General features: G+C 38.7%; 1 protein-coding gene across 7 annotated transcripts in view; it reads left to right on the plus strand.

Moving 5' to 3' along the window:
- Positions 1–17357, plus strand: part of whrna (whirlin a) — a 220340-nt gene that overhangs the window by 184218 nt on the left and 18765 nt on the right. For 4 of the 7 annotated variants that reach the window (XM_088355838.1, XM_088355840.1, XM_088355843.1 and 1 more), the window contains 4 exons: positions 3344–3418; positions 7289–7856; positions 10576–10733; positions 15441–15563. In XM_088355838.1, the coding sequence (XP_088211964.1) occupies positions 3344–3418; positions 7289–7856; positions 10576–10733; positions 15441–15563 (924 nt within the window). The remainder of the gene's footprint in view (positions 1–3343; positions 3419–7288; positions 7857–10575; positions 10734–15440; positions 15564–17357) is intronic. The other 3 variants (XM_088355841.1, XM_088355842.1, XM_088355844.1) reach the window with 2 other exon arrangements.

A 17357-nucleotide genomic window follows, 5' to 3' on the forward strand; every position in this document is an offset into this window, starting at 1 on the left:
ACAAATAGCAACTTCGGACAGAAACGTTTACTCCATATGCTCGTGCGATTAATCCCAATGAAAAACTTTGATAATTGCCCAAACCTAATATGCACATTATCATTTGTTATTTATATATTTTTTATGTGTTTTTTTTTTTTTTTTCGTAGAGGGGGTGCGTTTGTTTTATGAAAAATGTCTTTATGATCAAAAGTTGTGTTGCATTGCCATGTGTCACTACTTTAATGTTCAAATGATAGATATAAAAAGTGTTTTTTTTCTCTACTACTATAAGCATCTAATCTCCAATTCTCCTGGTAGGAAAGGCTGCTGTGGCTGATAGATATGATGGAGGTAGGAGTGATTTTTAAAAGTGGTGAAACTTCAACCCACACGTGTTGGATACATGCTGGGATAATGGCTTGTTCTTTTCCCTGTGGGCAGATGTGTATGTGAAACACTGATAACAGAAAAATTCCAAAGGCGCCCTTTTCTTTGTTCATTTTCTCAAATAACAATATGGGTTGAAATTTGACATCAATTTGACGAATTTTGACCAGAAAAGTGATTGTGTCTCCAAAGACTGCCTCTAATGTTGTCATCGAATTGGAGAACACATATATATTTTTCAAATTGTAAACCAATTAGATTTATTGATTTTTCTATTTCTATTGTAAAGACTTTTAAAATATTTCTTTGGGTTGAATGAACTGTTTTGCAGTGTTTTGTTTATGTGTTCTGTTTCATTTGGGTGCAGTGCTACAAATAAAAATACTGAATAATGAATCTAACTTAGTTTACCACACCATTTTATAGCGAATTACGAAATATGTATTTTCTACAAAAAAATAATTCAGGCGATGCTATTTTTTGTATAGACAGTAAATCCGAATCAGAATAACCTTTATTATCGTTGTGTTGCTACAAGGAAATAAGAGCTGCACTCTAGTTGGAAAATTATACAAACATAAGATATAATAAATAGAAGAATATAAAATATTCACCATTAATTAAAAGTATTCACATTTAAAACAAAAACTATACACAACCTGGTTATTGCAATTAAAACTGAGTCCCACGTGTGCTTGTGGTCTAGTGTGTCTTAGTCTGTTTGTTCGGGCCTTGTGGGATCTGAGCTGTCGTCACGATGGTAACTGTTCGAAAAAGTGGTTGCTGGAGTCTAAGAAGTCCTTCAGGATATGTCAAGCTATGCTGAGGTAGCGAGAGCTGGCATTATCCTTTAGGCTGGGTAGGGGGCAGCCCTTGATCTTTTGGGCCGTGTTAAGGATTTTCTGTAAGGCTTTTTTGCACTTTTTTTTCTGGCGTTTTTTGTCTGCTCCAGAGCATCCTACCTACTAGCTCGGTAGCCTAGATGGTAGGGTGCCCGCTCCGAGACTGGGAGGTCGCTGGTTCAAGCCTCGGCCGAGTCATACCGAAGACTTACAACATTGGTACTCATTGCCTCCCTGCTTGGCGCTCGGCATTAAGGGTTGGAATTGGGGGGGTTTGGTCACCTAATGACTCCCAACACAACACAGGGTCTAAAATGGTGGCGCCCTGTTTGGCTGCGGCTGCATCGGCTCGCTACAGTTCAACTGTACGGGTCAGGTGTATCGACATTACGTTCTGTGTGCATGGTTAAGGAGAATGACAATAAAAGTAAATTCTTCTTCTTCTTCTACAGCGCCATGGTGCGTTACATAAAAATGCTCGTATGGTTGAGCTGTAGCTTCTCCTTAAGGTTGTTCCTCTGGAGCACTCTCGGGAAGTGGAGAAGAAGGAGTAAACCCTTTCTACGCTTTCCCAGTTGATGAAAGCAGGGCCAGGTCTACTCTTGATAGTACTTGGTTATTTATTGTGCCTTAGTGTCATCTGCTGGACACACATGAGTCGATAAATAAGATTTTTATACTATTGGCAATATATTTAATTTTCACTGAGTTGAGCGCTTGTTTAGGGTGGTGATAGCCCTGGAGAAGAAACAGTGTTTGTCAGTTGTAGTTATCCATTTGACACCAATTGGAAAATGTAAATGTGGCCCTTATGTCATTTTAAACTAGCCTTCATACCATGCCACAGAAAGTCCTTTTCGGATCAGCCCATCTTTTAAATGGAATTGCAAGTACGTGCCGGCAGCGTGGCAATGTCAAGTCATTAGGTTAAAAATAGATGGGGCTTTGCTTTTGGTTTTGGTAGGGGAGTTAGAGGGCGGCAGTAGCTCAGGAGGTAGACCGCTCGTCTTGGGATCAAGAGATCGCAGTTCGAATCTCGGCTCCTCCGTGTTACATGTCGAAGTGTCCTTGGGTAAGACACTGAACCCTTAATGCCCCCAGCGGCTGCTATTGGTGTGTAAGTGTGGTTGAATGGGTAAATGTGAAGCACATTGTAAAGCGCTTTGGGAAGTTTTATTGACTTGAAAAGCGCTATATAAATGCAGATCATTTAATTAAACATTAGAAAATCTAATAATGTTTCATTTTCACTCGTCCAGCTTGTCAACAGAATAGAATACCACATTTTTCGGACTATTGGGTGATTATAAGGCACCTTCAAAAACATTCTTATCTGTAAGGTTTTTCAAAATATAAGGTCATGAGGTGCTTGAAATTGAGATTTTCAAGTCAGAGCGAGGTAAAGACTTAAAAGAGAAAATAAGATCAAAGGATGCCAGGATAAACAGGCGAAAATATTTACAAGGTAGTGCTTAGAGACTGACCTAAGTTGTACTTAAAGAGCAATTTTCTTTTAATAAGGTACTGTATGGATAGCCTTTTTTCTCTAAAATACAGAGTTTTCTAATACAAATGGGAAGATATACTGTATATTTTTTACAGTAATTCGCGCTTGTTTAGGCGGGTGATGGCCCTTGGGAAGAAACAGTCCCTGAACCTATTAGTCACTCCTAGTTTTAAGGGACCTGTAGCATCTACAAGATGGGAAACAGGCCATAGAGGTGGTGGCTGGGGTGAGAGGAGTCCTTAATAATATTGTTGGCGCTGTTGCGGTATCGCATGCGTGCAATTTACTCTAGACTGGGGAGAGAGCAGCTAATAATTATCTGAGCTGTGTTAATGAATCTCTATATGTTTTTTCCCACTGCTGTGTTCACACAGAGACACCCTATGCCAGGATTCTCCTCCTGAATGATGTGCGTGTGTTTGTGATTGTTTTTGTGTGTAACTGTTAGCCTGACTCTTAATCAGCCTTTGAAAATCCATTTTGTTCAGGGATGAGTGCCCAACATCCGTTTACAGGCTATTTGCAGTTGCAATGAATTCCCTTTTCTTACTCGCCTTTGACATTTTCCTTATTCACGTCCACATTTGCCATTTCTTTTCATCTGTTTTACTCTTTCATCTTTCAGAATGACGGCTCAGTGGATTCTAACCAGCAGGACCCCTTGGACGGTCTGAATACACTGCTAGCTGATATTTCTCTGGTAAGGCACACACAAAAGTGGTGTCACTATAGTTAGGACCCAAAAAAGCATCGAGAAACCTCAGGCATGTAGCGGATCAAGCTCGGAGGACCAACATGATAAGTTGGACACTCAAAATAAAAAGAGAAAGCATTAATTCATTTTGAACTAGTTACAGGAGAGGAGAGGCCTGTGTACAAATCCTCAAAATAAGAAAATTCCTTTTTATTCTAAAGGTCCTCCGATTAGATTAGTTCATAGTTTATATGACCAAAGATTCCGGACTGCAGAACGCACCTGTTGAAAGCTGCATGCTCAAATTTAAGAACAAAACTAAATTTTGTCTTTGTACAAGCCACACTGGATTTCAAGCCGCAGGCTCAAACAGCCATAAAAATGAGCTAATTCCTATCCATTCTTTACCTTTTCAGCCCAGCACACACCTGGTGACAACTGCCTTAAAATTGGCGCCGTTCCCCTGCACACTTGATGCAGTTTTTAGCTGTGTCATTTGGAGCTCTGCTCCGTCTGTTTAGTCATCTGTTTTCAGAACATGTGACCATTCAAGATGGCAATCTCAAAGTTAAGCACATATTTACTACTGCACCGGAAAAAAAAAAGTGCAAATTAGGTCTGCGTTGCATAGAAAATGAGCACTATATTTCCAGATGACAGCGCTAGGGCAACCATACTGAGCAGAATGGTGCCAGATTGCAACACAGACGTGTCTTTGTGTTGTTGTCATTGCTAGGTAATGGACCAAATAGCATTCGCTTGTTATCGTTCTTAGAGAATTTAAGGAAACTTCAGCAATGCTGAATTTGACTCAAAGTATACAGTGAAAAGTGTAGCATTATTGGTAGATAACGCCCACCGCTGTTCAATTCGGATGTATAAATTGAGGACTTGATTTGTGGGTAAAAAAGCTTAAATATCGTGATTACATTGTAAACATTGAATAAAGCACTGTCAAACCTCTCGTTTTGCTCTAAAGTGTGTTGTATGAATAAGGTTGGCAAAAGCATGGACTTATTTCTCTTAAAAGCTGTCTTAAATGTTTCCCTCTCTGCTGTGTTCTTTATTTAGAGCGTGTACATTGTAGAGGAGAGCAACTCGCTGTTTTCCTCACTACCGCCATGAGAAGAAAAAAAACAGAATAAGACGCACCATGTGTGTCACAGACCAGAACGGACACAGGACTCAATTGCATGCGTTTCTCAGATTTTATTGAAAAAGAGTGAGAGTTAGGCTTGCTTGATTGCTGGATCCGAGGACTGGCGGAGAGCGGGATCGAGCAAGGCGGGGGTGACACTTCCATATTGGAAGAAGGCAGGCGGGAATGGCACGCCGTTTGACCAGGGCTGGAGATCAGAGGCGATGTCGAGTTCGTAATAGTGATCGTAGGCAGGCGGCAGGCAGAACAGGCGTAGTCAGGTTCAGAAATGGGTCGAAAACGGGGATCAGGCAGAAAACAGATTTAACAGGGACGGAGTCGGACCGAAATGCTCACTGAGTGAAAAAACAACAGCTCGCAACGATCTGACAAAGTTTGAACTGAAGTCGGGGCTTAAGAAAGGTGTGGCCACCAATCAGCTTGTCCGGGCTGTTGGCGCCAATCAAGTAGCCACAGGTGTTCCAAATAGGGCAATCATGACAATGTTTAAAGCCGCAGTGTTTAAAAGGTAGCAAAAAGGTAGCGGCTTGTAGTCCGGAATTTACGGTAATTGCGAGGTTACAAAAAGCTAATCCAATCTAAAAGGTGTGAAATCAAAGAACAGCAACATGATTGGGCAAGACCAACAATGATTCAAACAGTGCATAATAGTCAAAATAATGAACAACCTTGGCATCCTATACAATCTTCTTTGCAGGTGTCCAATATTAACACAAGAATAAACACATCAAGTGATGATGACATTTTATGAATGAAAGGTTGTAATGTGTAATGGTAAAAAAGGCCAATGGCAAACTTTTGTTGGTGATGAACAAGTTTTTATACCACAGCATTTTAAAAAAAAATTTTTTTTACTAAAACAATATCCCACCCCTTTTGGTCAAGTTTTTATCTCAGCCGAGGGATTAATAATCAGCAAGGCAAAAGCTTTTAGGTATCCATTAGTCTAAGCTGCCTACCACACAAATTATTTTAGTTTTGTTTTGTTAATATCATGTTTTGCTTATTTTGATTTTTCACTTCCATGCATTAATGTCCATTCATGTCTCATTGTTGTTCAATCCACTTAACTGAAAAATGCGTGTCAGAAAATACTGGAGCAAAATTTGTACGTTTGAGTGTTTCACTTTAATGTCTTGAAATTCCCTCCACCAGGAATTGATTTAGAATCCTCATCATTTTGCAAACAGCGCCTGGTTATATGGGTCATTCTATGCCAAATGACATAGTAGGTCTAACCAAGCAGATTTAAATTTGAAGAAATGTTGAACACTTGTTTGAGAGAGATAGCAATATGTTTGCTTTATTACATTTTTAAAGCAGAGAGAAACTTGCAACCAACTTCCTTTGAGTGTGCACCTAACCAGAGAAAGTTCCACTTTACACATAACCCCTATAAATATTTTTGCATCACTCAAACTATGTGTGGTTCTTAGCATTTTTTAGCAGTATTAGCCATTGCTTATTGCAATTTGTTTGTTAAGTACACTACTGTTCAAAGGTTTGGGGTCACTCAAACACTTCTGTGTCTTCCTTGAAACAGTCACACTTTTATTTATCAGATAAGTTGAACCACGTTTGTGTGCTTATGCCCACATTCCTTTTGTTGGCCAGTCTCAGATGTGGCTTATTCCTTGCAACTCTGCCTTGAAGGCCAGCATCTTGAAGTAGCCATTTCACTGTACATGTTGACACAAGTGTTTTGCTGGTATATTTTACAAAGCTGCTAGTTAAGGATCTGTAAGGCGTCTCTTTCATGAACTACAGATTCTAATTCACTTGTCCTCTTTCTTGGATGTGCAGTGGGGCTTCCCATTTCTCCTTATACTCTGGTTAGAGCTTGTTTGTCATGTTGTCTAAAGAAAGTAGTGCACACCTTTGTGGGAGTTCTTCAGTTTCTTGTCAATTCCTCACATGGACTAGCCTTTATTTCTTAAAACAAGAATAGACTGTCGAGTTTTACAAGGAATTTGTATTTTATGACCATTTTGAAAGTTTAACCACACTCACAAATGTGATGCTTCAGATACTCAACTACATTATCTCCAAAAAATATTTTTATAGCTTTTCTAACCAGATCAACTTATTTTAAATGTGTTAACATCATTGCACAAGGGTTTTCTAATCATCCTTTTGCCTTGTATTGCAATTAGTAAACATTGTTCTTTTTGAACCCTGGAGTGCTGGTTGATAGAAATAGGCTTTTATACGCCTATGTGGGTATTGCCTTATAAACGAGACATTTGCAGCTAAAATAGTCATTTACCACGTTAACAATGTATGGGATGTATTTATATTTTGTTTCATGATGTCTTTATTAAAAAGAAAACAGTTCTTTGCCCCCAGGAAGCGAGCCAAACTTTTGAACAGTCGTGTACATGAATATTACTCTTATTAAATATGTGTGAATACCACCAGTGCACCAAGATGCATTCTGGTTGGAAGCACCGTTAGTGACATCAAATGCATTTGCCCATGTTTATGCGGTGTCATTTAATTGTAACTATGTATTTCCAATTTAATCCAAAGTATTTTCCTATATATATATATATATATATATATATATATATATATATATATATATATATATGGTGCACTGGATTATTTCTGGCTAATTTCAGGGTTTCAGGTGCACCTTGTCCATAAAATACAATAACTGTGCGAGGAACGCATTAGCCCCAACACTGATCATGATACCAAATATACTCTCACTTCAGGATGACGTACAGTCCATCACAACTGACTCGCCCCCTTCCTTCAAGCCTCCACCCCCATCTGGGGTGAAGAGGCACAAGAGTAGAAGAGACCAGCTCATCAAATGCCCCTCGTCCCGATCCACTCACTCTGGCTTGCACCTAACAGCATTGGCCTGCCATAACCACAACAAAAAATCAGTTCGCACCCTTTCATCTCCCTCACTCTACCACAAACAAAATCCTCCCGTGTTGCCTTCCCAGGATTACGATCCCATCCGAAAGAAAGAAATCTCTGCACCATTCGACAAAAAACACAAAGCCCCCACTCATTTAACCACAGTTGACCAATATATTGGCCCTTTTCCACGCGTCCAGTCCCCAAGCCGGGGTGCCAAATTGGCATTCCCTTCACCGCCACCTCTGCCCCCATTGCCCGCACCCTGTCCTCCTCCAATCCTCCCTCTCAAGCCAGGGACACTGTCCAAAACCTTGTCCCTGGGTGCTAAGCAACAGTTTGTTACGGTGGAGGTTCACAGGCCCAACGCGGAGCCCGACGTCAATGAGGTGCGGCCGCTCCCCCAAGCAAGAGGTGAGAAAAGTAGACCATAGTAAATACTTTGTGCGACGCTGAAACGACAAAAGAATGAAATAATTTAAATTAGTAAAATTCATTAGTATTTGAATTTTAAGATTCCTGTGGCACTTCTTGAATTATATCTTCGCTATATCGCAGTTTCCTTTTCGCGGTTCGCAACTTCGTGGATTTTCAGCGTGCGTTGTGTTTTGCATTATGATTCTCTAAACAGTCGCCTTGCCTCATTTCTGACTGTCTGCCTGTTGCGGCCTAAGTTGTAAACGTTCGTAAAACACCTTAATAAACCTGCATTTTGTACGCGCAAATATTTTTCAATTTTGAGTTTCTTTTAAAAGCTTCTCTTAAAAGAATTACTAACCCATCGTTTTTTGATGGAATCCAAATTTAAGGACAAAGTAACCCCGCCCACCTGACACCGTTTTCAGCTGCGTTTTCAGTTCTGCTCTGAGTTTTCACATGTTTTTGGATCACATGACAATTCATGATGGCGATTACAAAGACCAGCACATATTACTGCTCCGAAAGAAAATGAGAGCTGCGTTGCCTAAAATGTAAGCCTTATCTTAGTAGATGAGAGCACCAGTGTAACCATACTTTGAAGAATATTGCCCGATTGCAACACAGACGTAGAAAGATATAAAATGAGTCAAATATCCACGCATCGGCCCGGTATTGCAGTACCTCCGGGAACGGTGCATTCGCAATGATCGCAACAAGGCTTTAGGGCTAGGACCTTAGCTTAGCCTTTTGGCTGAGAGTAAGTGTCCCGGCTCCTAGGCTTTGTAGCATACAATGAACTGACCGATAACGGATAATGGATAATGAATAACGAAGATAGATCAATAACCCTTAAAAACCCCCATCACCAGAAATAAAATAGTAGTGAGCAGTAGCTCAGGAGGTAGAGGGATCGTCTTAGGATTAAGGGATCCCAGTTCGAATCCCGGCTTGTCCGTGTTACATGTCGAAGTGTCCTTGGGTAAGACATTGAACCCCCAATTACCCCCAATAAACAGGTTAGCGCCTTACATGGCTGCACAGATCACGGCCGCTATTGGGAAATGTGAAGCACAATGTAAAGCGCTTTGGGAAGTCATTGACTTGAAAAGCGCTATATAAATGCAGATCATTTCATTTTTCATTTCACATAAAGATATAAATATTTTTTTAAATTTAGACAAAGGTCCAAAACAACAACAATCAAATTATTACCGTATTTTACGCACTATAAGGCGCACCGTGTTAAAAGGCGCACCTTCAATGAATGATATATTTTTAAACTTTTTCCATACATAAGGCGCACCCCACTATAAGGCGCTATAAGTGCATGCTGATTTAAGATCAGGTAATAGTGCAATTTTGTAATTGTAATCCTGTGCAGTCCTTCAAGACATTTTTGTGATTAAGGGCGTCATAAATAAATGTGACTTAACTTGACTTGGCTACAGTAGAGGATGTAGTTACGTTATGCAACCGTTAGATGGTGCCGCACTAAAGGGAATGTCAACAAAACAGTCAGATAGGTCAGTCAAACTTTATTAATAGATAACAAACAAGCTTTCCACAACTCCATTCACTCCCAAAATGAATAAACAGCCGTTTTATTATTTTCTCTGAGGCAAAGCATTTTCGTGACACATCTTTAACATCTTTGAACAACAGCAAGGCATAACATTTCACTTTTCCTCCATTTAGTCAACACGCAAAAAAACGTCTGATACTGTTATGGTAAATTAAACGTTAGTGCAATCGCAATATAGTGACACTCGTAATGTGCAAAAACAACAAGTGCAAAACAATAACAGTAAGGCAAAAACATAATAACTGTAAAATGTAAAACCTTGTAGTGGGTTTTACATAATTCACCCATGGAACCATTGTTCAGTTAGCGAGTTCCTAGGGGGACTCTTAATTCTGCCGGCTCGAGCCACTCTCGTGTTCGATTCATTAATGTTGAACTCTCTCGCTGCTGCTCTATTCCCGTGTTCTACTGCGTGACTGATCGCCTTGAGTTTAAACTCTGCGTTGTAAGCGTGTCTCTTAGTAGGAGCCATTTCAGGGTCTTTATACAAACGCACAAATAAAAGAGAATCGTTGTTTAATATTTCCCAGTATGCACAGCGCACTCCTTCTACGTGAAAAATGGAGTCGGTGGCTGCTTACCGTAAATTGCGAGACCTTCTAATTCAATATTGATCCATATATAAGGCGCACCGGATTATAAGGCGCATAGTCAGCTTTTTAAAAAAAAATCAGATGTTATGTGCGCCTTATAGTGCGGAAAATACGGTAATAACAAATAACACAATCAAAAGAGTGAGAAAAAAGCAACATGCAAACATAAGACACAGAGCTGCACCATTCAATTTAAAATTCATCTCATTAGCTGCACCGCTTATCCTCAGTAGGGTCGCGGGGGTGCTGGAGCCCATCCCATCAATCATCGGGCAGTGGGCAGGGGACACCCTGAACTGGTTGCCAGCCAATCGCAGTCAATTTAAAATTGATGCAGTCTAATCTAAAAAATAAATGAATATTTGTGTTTCAGTTTCTAAATATATGAATAGAAGTTTATATACACATTCTTTGTGTTAGTATGTATTGCTTATGTATGGATATAATAGCAGTTCTTAAGATATTCTCCAAAAGAGTGCTATTAAACTACAACGCAGTGATTTGGAGAATGAAATGTGTCGTGTGCCTGCCTCCCTAGGTGGCGCCCTGTCTCAGCTGTCAGACAGTGGCCAGACTCTCAGTGAGGACAGCGGTGTGGACATAGCCGAGTCAGGACACATCAACAACTCCCATTCCTCATGCACACCACACCCTCCAGACACCCGGGGGGGCGGGGGCCACAACCCCACAAAACCGGTGAGGGGGTGCTTCCAAACAGCTGAGGGCTCCCACATGAATGAATGATAATTTGAATAGTAGAGGCAAAAGCATACCGTAAATTCCGGACAACAAGCTGCTCCTTTTTGCTATATTTAAAACACCGCGGCTTACGATACAAAGTTGCTGCTCGCCGGTCCCTTTCTGCAGATACCGAGGCAATGCACCGTGGACACGATGCCGGACAGGCCCCGGCAGGCACCTAGAAGCTGGCTTATTACTTGTGCGGACCAGAAACAAAGTATTCCAAGGGCCCGCTGAGAGTCATAAAGCGATTTCATGAAGTGATTTCTGCTCTGAATGTCGAAGTGAACAAATTCAATGAAGTGCGGGTAAACAACCGGAGCCTTGTCGCCCAATTACAGGATTTGTACGGGCACTTGAAATCCTTGAACATGCTAGAAAATGAAAGGATCGAAAAGTGCCTGAATTTTGGGTGAAGTGCTTGTAAATGCTTGAAATTGTTGCTATATTTTTCAAAAAGTCTGCTTGAAAATGACATCCACACCGATATTTAGTGGCCTTTTCCCCTCGTGATTAGTGGCAGCTGACATTAGTTTGTACGGCATTGTCCTATAAAGCGTCATTCCCCCTACGACTCACGGCCAAGAGGACAGGCGCATGCTACACTTAAACAGGGAACTCTGAAATGTGTATTAGCGCAAGGATTAAGTAGCAATTAATCAAAATGTATTAAAATGTTAAAAATGGCATATGTAAACCGCAAATATATTTGAGGCTCTGCAAAATTCATAGCTCACACCGGATTTCTTCTTTTATTGGTACTGGAGAAATTGGAAAATTGGCTTTGAAAGTCCTTAAAAATGCTTGAATTTGGCCAACCCTGTAATTAGTGACACGCATGAAAGGATGAATGAGATCACAATGAAGTAAGATCGCAATTTTGGAAAAATCAAATGTCTGGTACAGAAAAGTAACACATGTTTCTTAACATTTTATCCTTTTGCACATTTTTACTTTTCTGATTTGTTTTACTTGCACTGAAGGAGAAGCCCTCCAATTTTGTTGTACTTAAGTCAATGATAACTATTTTGGAATTAACATGTATGCAGGAGTGCAACAAAAACATTCTTAAAACAAAACCCTTTGTACTGTAATGATTAATATTCAGAAACCTGATTAGATTTTTTTTTAAATGTAGTAGTAGCAATTCTTGGTCTCCTCTCTTACACTTTGTCAAATGTGCAAGGGATGGGATATCTTAAGATTATGTGACTGATATTTTTTGTCGCACTAGTGCGTATATATTAATGCCAATAAATATTGACTGCTGCGCTAGTTGATTAAGATTGACAGCTCCGGAAACAGTCTGTAAACTAATGTGTGGCACAATGTGTTACTTTTCATACATTCATCATTTCACATTTCCCAGCAGATTTTTTTTCAAATGTAAGAAACAGGTGTGAATGAATCATTATATGGCTGTTTAAGCCTGCGGCTTATAATCCGGTGAGGCTTGTTCAAAGACAAAACTGAGTTTCTTTCTAAGATTTTGACATGCGGATTTTGATCAGGTCTGTCTGTAGTCCGGAATTTATGGTTATTTGCTCCAAAAATCTGTCTACTGCTTGAGCTCTACTTTTGTGAGGACCAATGAAGCCGATTCTAAAATTTTGCTTACTTGGTTGAAATTGATTGATCCACTATCACCTCATTTATGTGTGTGTACCATAATACATGGAAGCTTTGGCCCTTGTAGCTCTCACACATTGCTATTTTCAGAACAACCAAAGGGCTTTTGTTGCTCACATTTCACTGCTTTGAAAAGGCGATAAAATAAATGTAACCTTACAAACAGACTGTAATGTTAAGTGCTTTCATCTGATTAATTCAATGAATCATCTTATGTCTTCAAATAATCTGACCCCCTCTCCACATTATGTAAACTTGAAAGTTTGGTCTCTTATGCTATTTAGCGCTTTTTAGAGGGATTTACTGTTGGTTCTCATAAATGCAGACGAACAAGCTCCCATGCTGCCCCCTTCCATCACTTTTTGCACATTGTTTACTTTTCTATTTTGGTTTTTAAATGTTACCATTTGTTTTATTTTAAGTGATCCACTCCTTTTTTTTATCCGCCAATGTACTATAGTAAAAAGCAACTCATTATGAGATGCATTATGCAAACTTGAGAATAGTAAAGCTTTGTTTGTGTTAATGGGGACCTCATTAAGAGTAGACATACTTTATTATGAGGCTACTTGAGTAGTAAAAGTAATTGTGTTCTGGATAGACTGACGTTTCGATATGAAATTGTACGTTTGCAAAACCTTTTGGGTTCCAAGCCACATTTCTGTGTAAGAAGACTGTTTCTTTCTTTTTTTTGTTAACGTTGCAGTTATACCTCCAAAAACAATGTCCGTTATATCATTTTATTTGGACAAAGGGTTTTCTATATTAATATTTTAATATTGTGTTTTTCAAGCATTGAAAAATTCTCAAATTTTTCGTGAAGTGCTTGTAAATTCTTTAAATTTTTGCAATGTTTCTCAGCAAACCCTCCTCAAAATGACACAGACACAGATCTTTTTTCTTGATGAATGCACACTCGAAATCCAAAATCGCATATGTAAATTGTACATATTTTCTGGCGCTGTAAAACACATAATCCACACCGGATTTTTTCTTTTAATGGGACAGCAAATTGGAAAATACACTCTAAGATTATTGAAAAATTATAGCCTTAATTCCAATTTTACCACTATAAATTACATATATATTATATATATATATATATTTCAAAAAATTCAAGGTCAGGTTGTTAATCATTGCCTGTGCAAGAACATCCCCTCAAAAAGATGCTAAGTGGAGACAGCTAGCGGTAAATAATCGAAGGAATTACATCAACATTCATCTTTGGTGGATTTGATCCTGCATGTGAATTGTGCAGTCCATCGAAACCTCCAACATCTGGTGCAGAGAACTGTGTGATAAAACTTAATATTAAAGTTTGTAAAGTCTGAGGCACATCACACTTTTAATTATGCCGTTCATTATCTCTCTCTTCAACAACTGAGACGCATACAATATCTGCACGTGAAAAATGCTTTGTATCAAAAGATCTACACAGATTCGTAAACACTTGGCCTATTTTTAGCTGAGTTCAGAAAAAAAGAGCTTTGTTTTCCATTAGTCATGCTCCATTTTTTTTTAGGTTGATGGTCAACATCAAACTTTACAGTCATTAAAGCATTTTGTAGGTGGCGTAAAACATAGTCACACAAAAATTCAAAACACTCCCTTTAGTCCAGGCTGAGGTTGGCAAACAAATAAATTGAAAGAGCCATATTGGACTAAAGAAAACATGTTTAGGGCCACAAAAAAATGAAAGGTTTTATATACCCCCTCGACCCCCGGTCCAGGGTGTCCAAATTTTGGCTCATTGTCATTTGTGATTCACTGACCGATTCCAGCGTCCCACAGCATACAGTATACTATAATCCCAATTGCGTACCAAAACAATAAAAACTATACACTATACAGGTCTTTTCTATTCCCTAAAAAAATCAAATTTCTGTTTTTTCTGGACTACAACGCATACTTGTCAGAAATTTGCAGGTGTACTTTATATGCCAGTGTGCCTTTTAAGCAACAACAAAGAGTTTGTTGTGCTTAACGTCTTACAGTAAAAATAAACCAACAAATGATTATGTATCCTTAAGATCTTTGTATACTGCCCTCTAATGAGAATATCTGGAGACATTTGCTTTGCAGGGTTCATATTGGGGCTTAAAATCAATAAATGCTTCAATTTTAATGTTGTGTTTTCAAGGTTGTAAAAGTGCTTCAACTTTGGGTGAAGTGTCCGTGAATGCTTGAAATTGCTGCAATGTTTTTCAGCAGTCTGACTTGATAGACCACACAATAAATTAAAAAATGACGCTGACACGCCTTAGTTCACACATTAATTAGAAGAATTGACTTTCCTTTTTATACAAATTATCATTATTCAGTGCTGTCAGTAAGAAAAAGAACCAGATAATTTGATACAACAGAGACTGCAGCAAACACTATTGAAATGGATCACAGAAACCTTTATTTTCCTTGCTCGAATCAGTGAATGATAGCTGCTGGTGTAATTTTGCCTTTGGATCTATTGTATTTTGGGGTTATTTTTCCTACAGGCAGCACTCAGTAGCATCAAACATCCAGGCTATGGATTTATTCATGTTGGATTTCTTCTTTAAATGGTATTGGGGAAAATAGAAAATTAGTTTTGAAATTCCTTAAAAAGTGCTTGAATTTGACATTAAACAAAATTGTACCCTGGCTTTAGTTTTTCTCTTAGCTGAAGTCACGGAAGGTTTGACCAAGCTTTGCAAGGTCTCCTAATTAATGTGGAACGATCATGGATGCATGCGCTTCTGCTCAATTATGCAATGAATCAAATCTAAATACAACTGAATACCAGAAGTGGCCATTAAATAATATGTTAGGGCAGTCATTTATCATGTGTTAGCCTTTATCACTTTCTTTTATTTGAAAATCAAAGATAATTGTAATATTTTTAAAACCGGACATCTCTCACTACTTCAGGACTATTTTTGGAGGTTACACTGTTTTGATACAAATATCATGTTGTAAATGTTTTCAAATGAAATCCTCCCAGAGGCAAAAAAACAGCAAAGTTCAAATTCCTGTTTTTTATTTTTATCCTGAATTTAGCCAGGATTGTTGGAGCCCACTTCCAATTTAGTGAGGGTGGCAAAGAGTGCAAACACTTTGGGCATCGCCATCGAAGGAGGAGCCAATACGAGACAGCCGTTGCCAAGAATTGTCACCATACAAGTGAGTGCCATGTCCAATGCCGCGAAAAACACCAGTCTGTTGCATAAAATCAATTTTGAAGATTGCAGCAGTGTTATCTCTCTGTCTCTTTCATTCTCTAAATGAGGGATGTCAAACTCAGGTTGGCTCTGGGGCCGGATCCAGACTTTGTTTTCAAGTCAGGCGTAAAAGAAAACCAAATTGCTGTAGGCTTTCAGTATTATGCTTTATTTTTCAGCTTACCATTAGTAGCCTACCCTACATATCATAATCATGGATGTCAAGTCAAGTCATTTTTATTTGTATAGCCCTAAATCACGAAGAGTCTCAAAGGGCTTCACAGATTATTACACTATATTACACAGACTATTTTTCAGCCGACGAGAAGAGTAGGTTATTCATATGCTATGGAGTAGAAGTGAGTTGTCAAGAGATCTTTTCTAAGCATAACATATTTATTCACAAACAATGAGGAAAAGATGATTTTCATGTTTGGCATTGAATGCCTCTACTGGTTTATTTTACCAGTTGAGTGAATACAGTTTTACACCTGAACCACATTACCACGCTACACAAACTCAAGTTTGAGCTATTAAAAAGAATGTAAATTTTTCGTTTATTGTTGGATTGGTTTGAGATAAATAAAAAATAAATACAAAATTAAGGTTTTAGCTTTGCATGGGCATTAGAGATCTTTTCTAAGCATAACACATTTATTCACAAACAATGAGGAAAAGATGATTTTCATGTTTGGCATTGAATGCCTTTACTGGTTTATTTTACCAGTTGAGTGAATACAGTTTTACACCTGAACCAGCTTACCACGCTACACAAACTCAAGTTTGAGCTATTAAAAAGAATGTACATTTTTCGTTTATTGTTGGATTGGTTTGAGATAAATAAAAAATAAATACAAAATTAAGGTTTTAGCTTTGCATGGGCATTAATATCAGACTACATCAGATCAGATCTAACTACTAGGCTCAGCTTACTAAAGATGAGAGTATATACTTTACTGTCTTCTAGCGGCCAAAAGGATCATTTGGTTTGCATTTGTTTTAAAAGTCATGACTGTTGATAGAAATGGCCAAGAGACTATTTTCTTTTTTAAACTAACTCAGAAATTCATGGTGGGCTGGATGAAATCATCCAACAAGCCGGAGGTGGTCCCCGAGCCGTATGTTTGACAAGCCTGCTCTTAATTGATATAATCAAGAAAGTTGGAAAATAATTGTTCGAGCTGGAACGAATACATAAAATTCGTTATTAAAACCGTTGGCAATGAATTTCATCATCGATTTGTTTCGCCGCGCGATTTATCTGCCACTCAGCATGTTAATTCAATGCAAATAGGAGTTTATAAAATTCCTTTGTGAGGTTGAGGGGACATGTTTTTAGTAGCACTGTTATCCAGCATAGGGCAACTGAAGTGATGTTGTGTGATGTCCTCTTGATTCGGTGACAAACTTGTTCAGCAATTTGGATCAGCAGAAGGCACCAGCAAACCATATTTATTTGCTTATGTAACATTACATAATATTTGCCAGGGATGTGATTTTTCCGCTAATTCGCGGAATTCCGCTTTTTTTATCTCCAAAAATAAAATTTTAAAATTTCCGGTGTTTTAATTGGTAAAAAAAAACGATTTCGTCTCGACAGCATGCCATTTGAGTGTTTCCGTAACTGAAATGAAACGTACTTGCGATTGGTTGAAGTCTCGTGTTGACCAATAAACACGCTTGTTATAGGAGTGTGCCATTGTTCATTTCTCACACGTTTTTGCCGGGTGTTTAAAGAAAGATGTCCGTGATCGAA

Source organism: Urocampus carinirostris, chromosome 16 (assembly GCF_059441175.1).
Source record: "Urocampus carinirostris isolate Australia breed hairy pipefish chromosome 16, RoL_Ucar_1.0, whole genome shotgun sequence".
Classification (NCBI taxonomy): Eukaryota; Metazoa; Chordata; class Actinopteri; order Syngnathiformes; family Syngnathidae; genus Urocampus; species Urocampus carinirostris.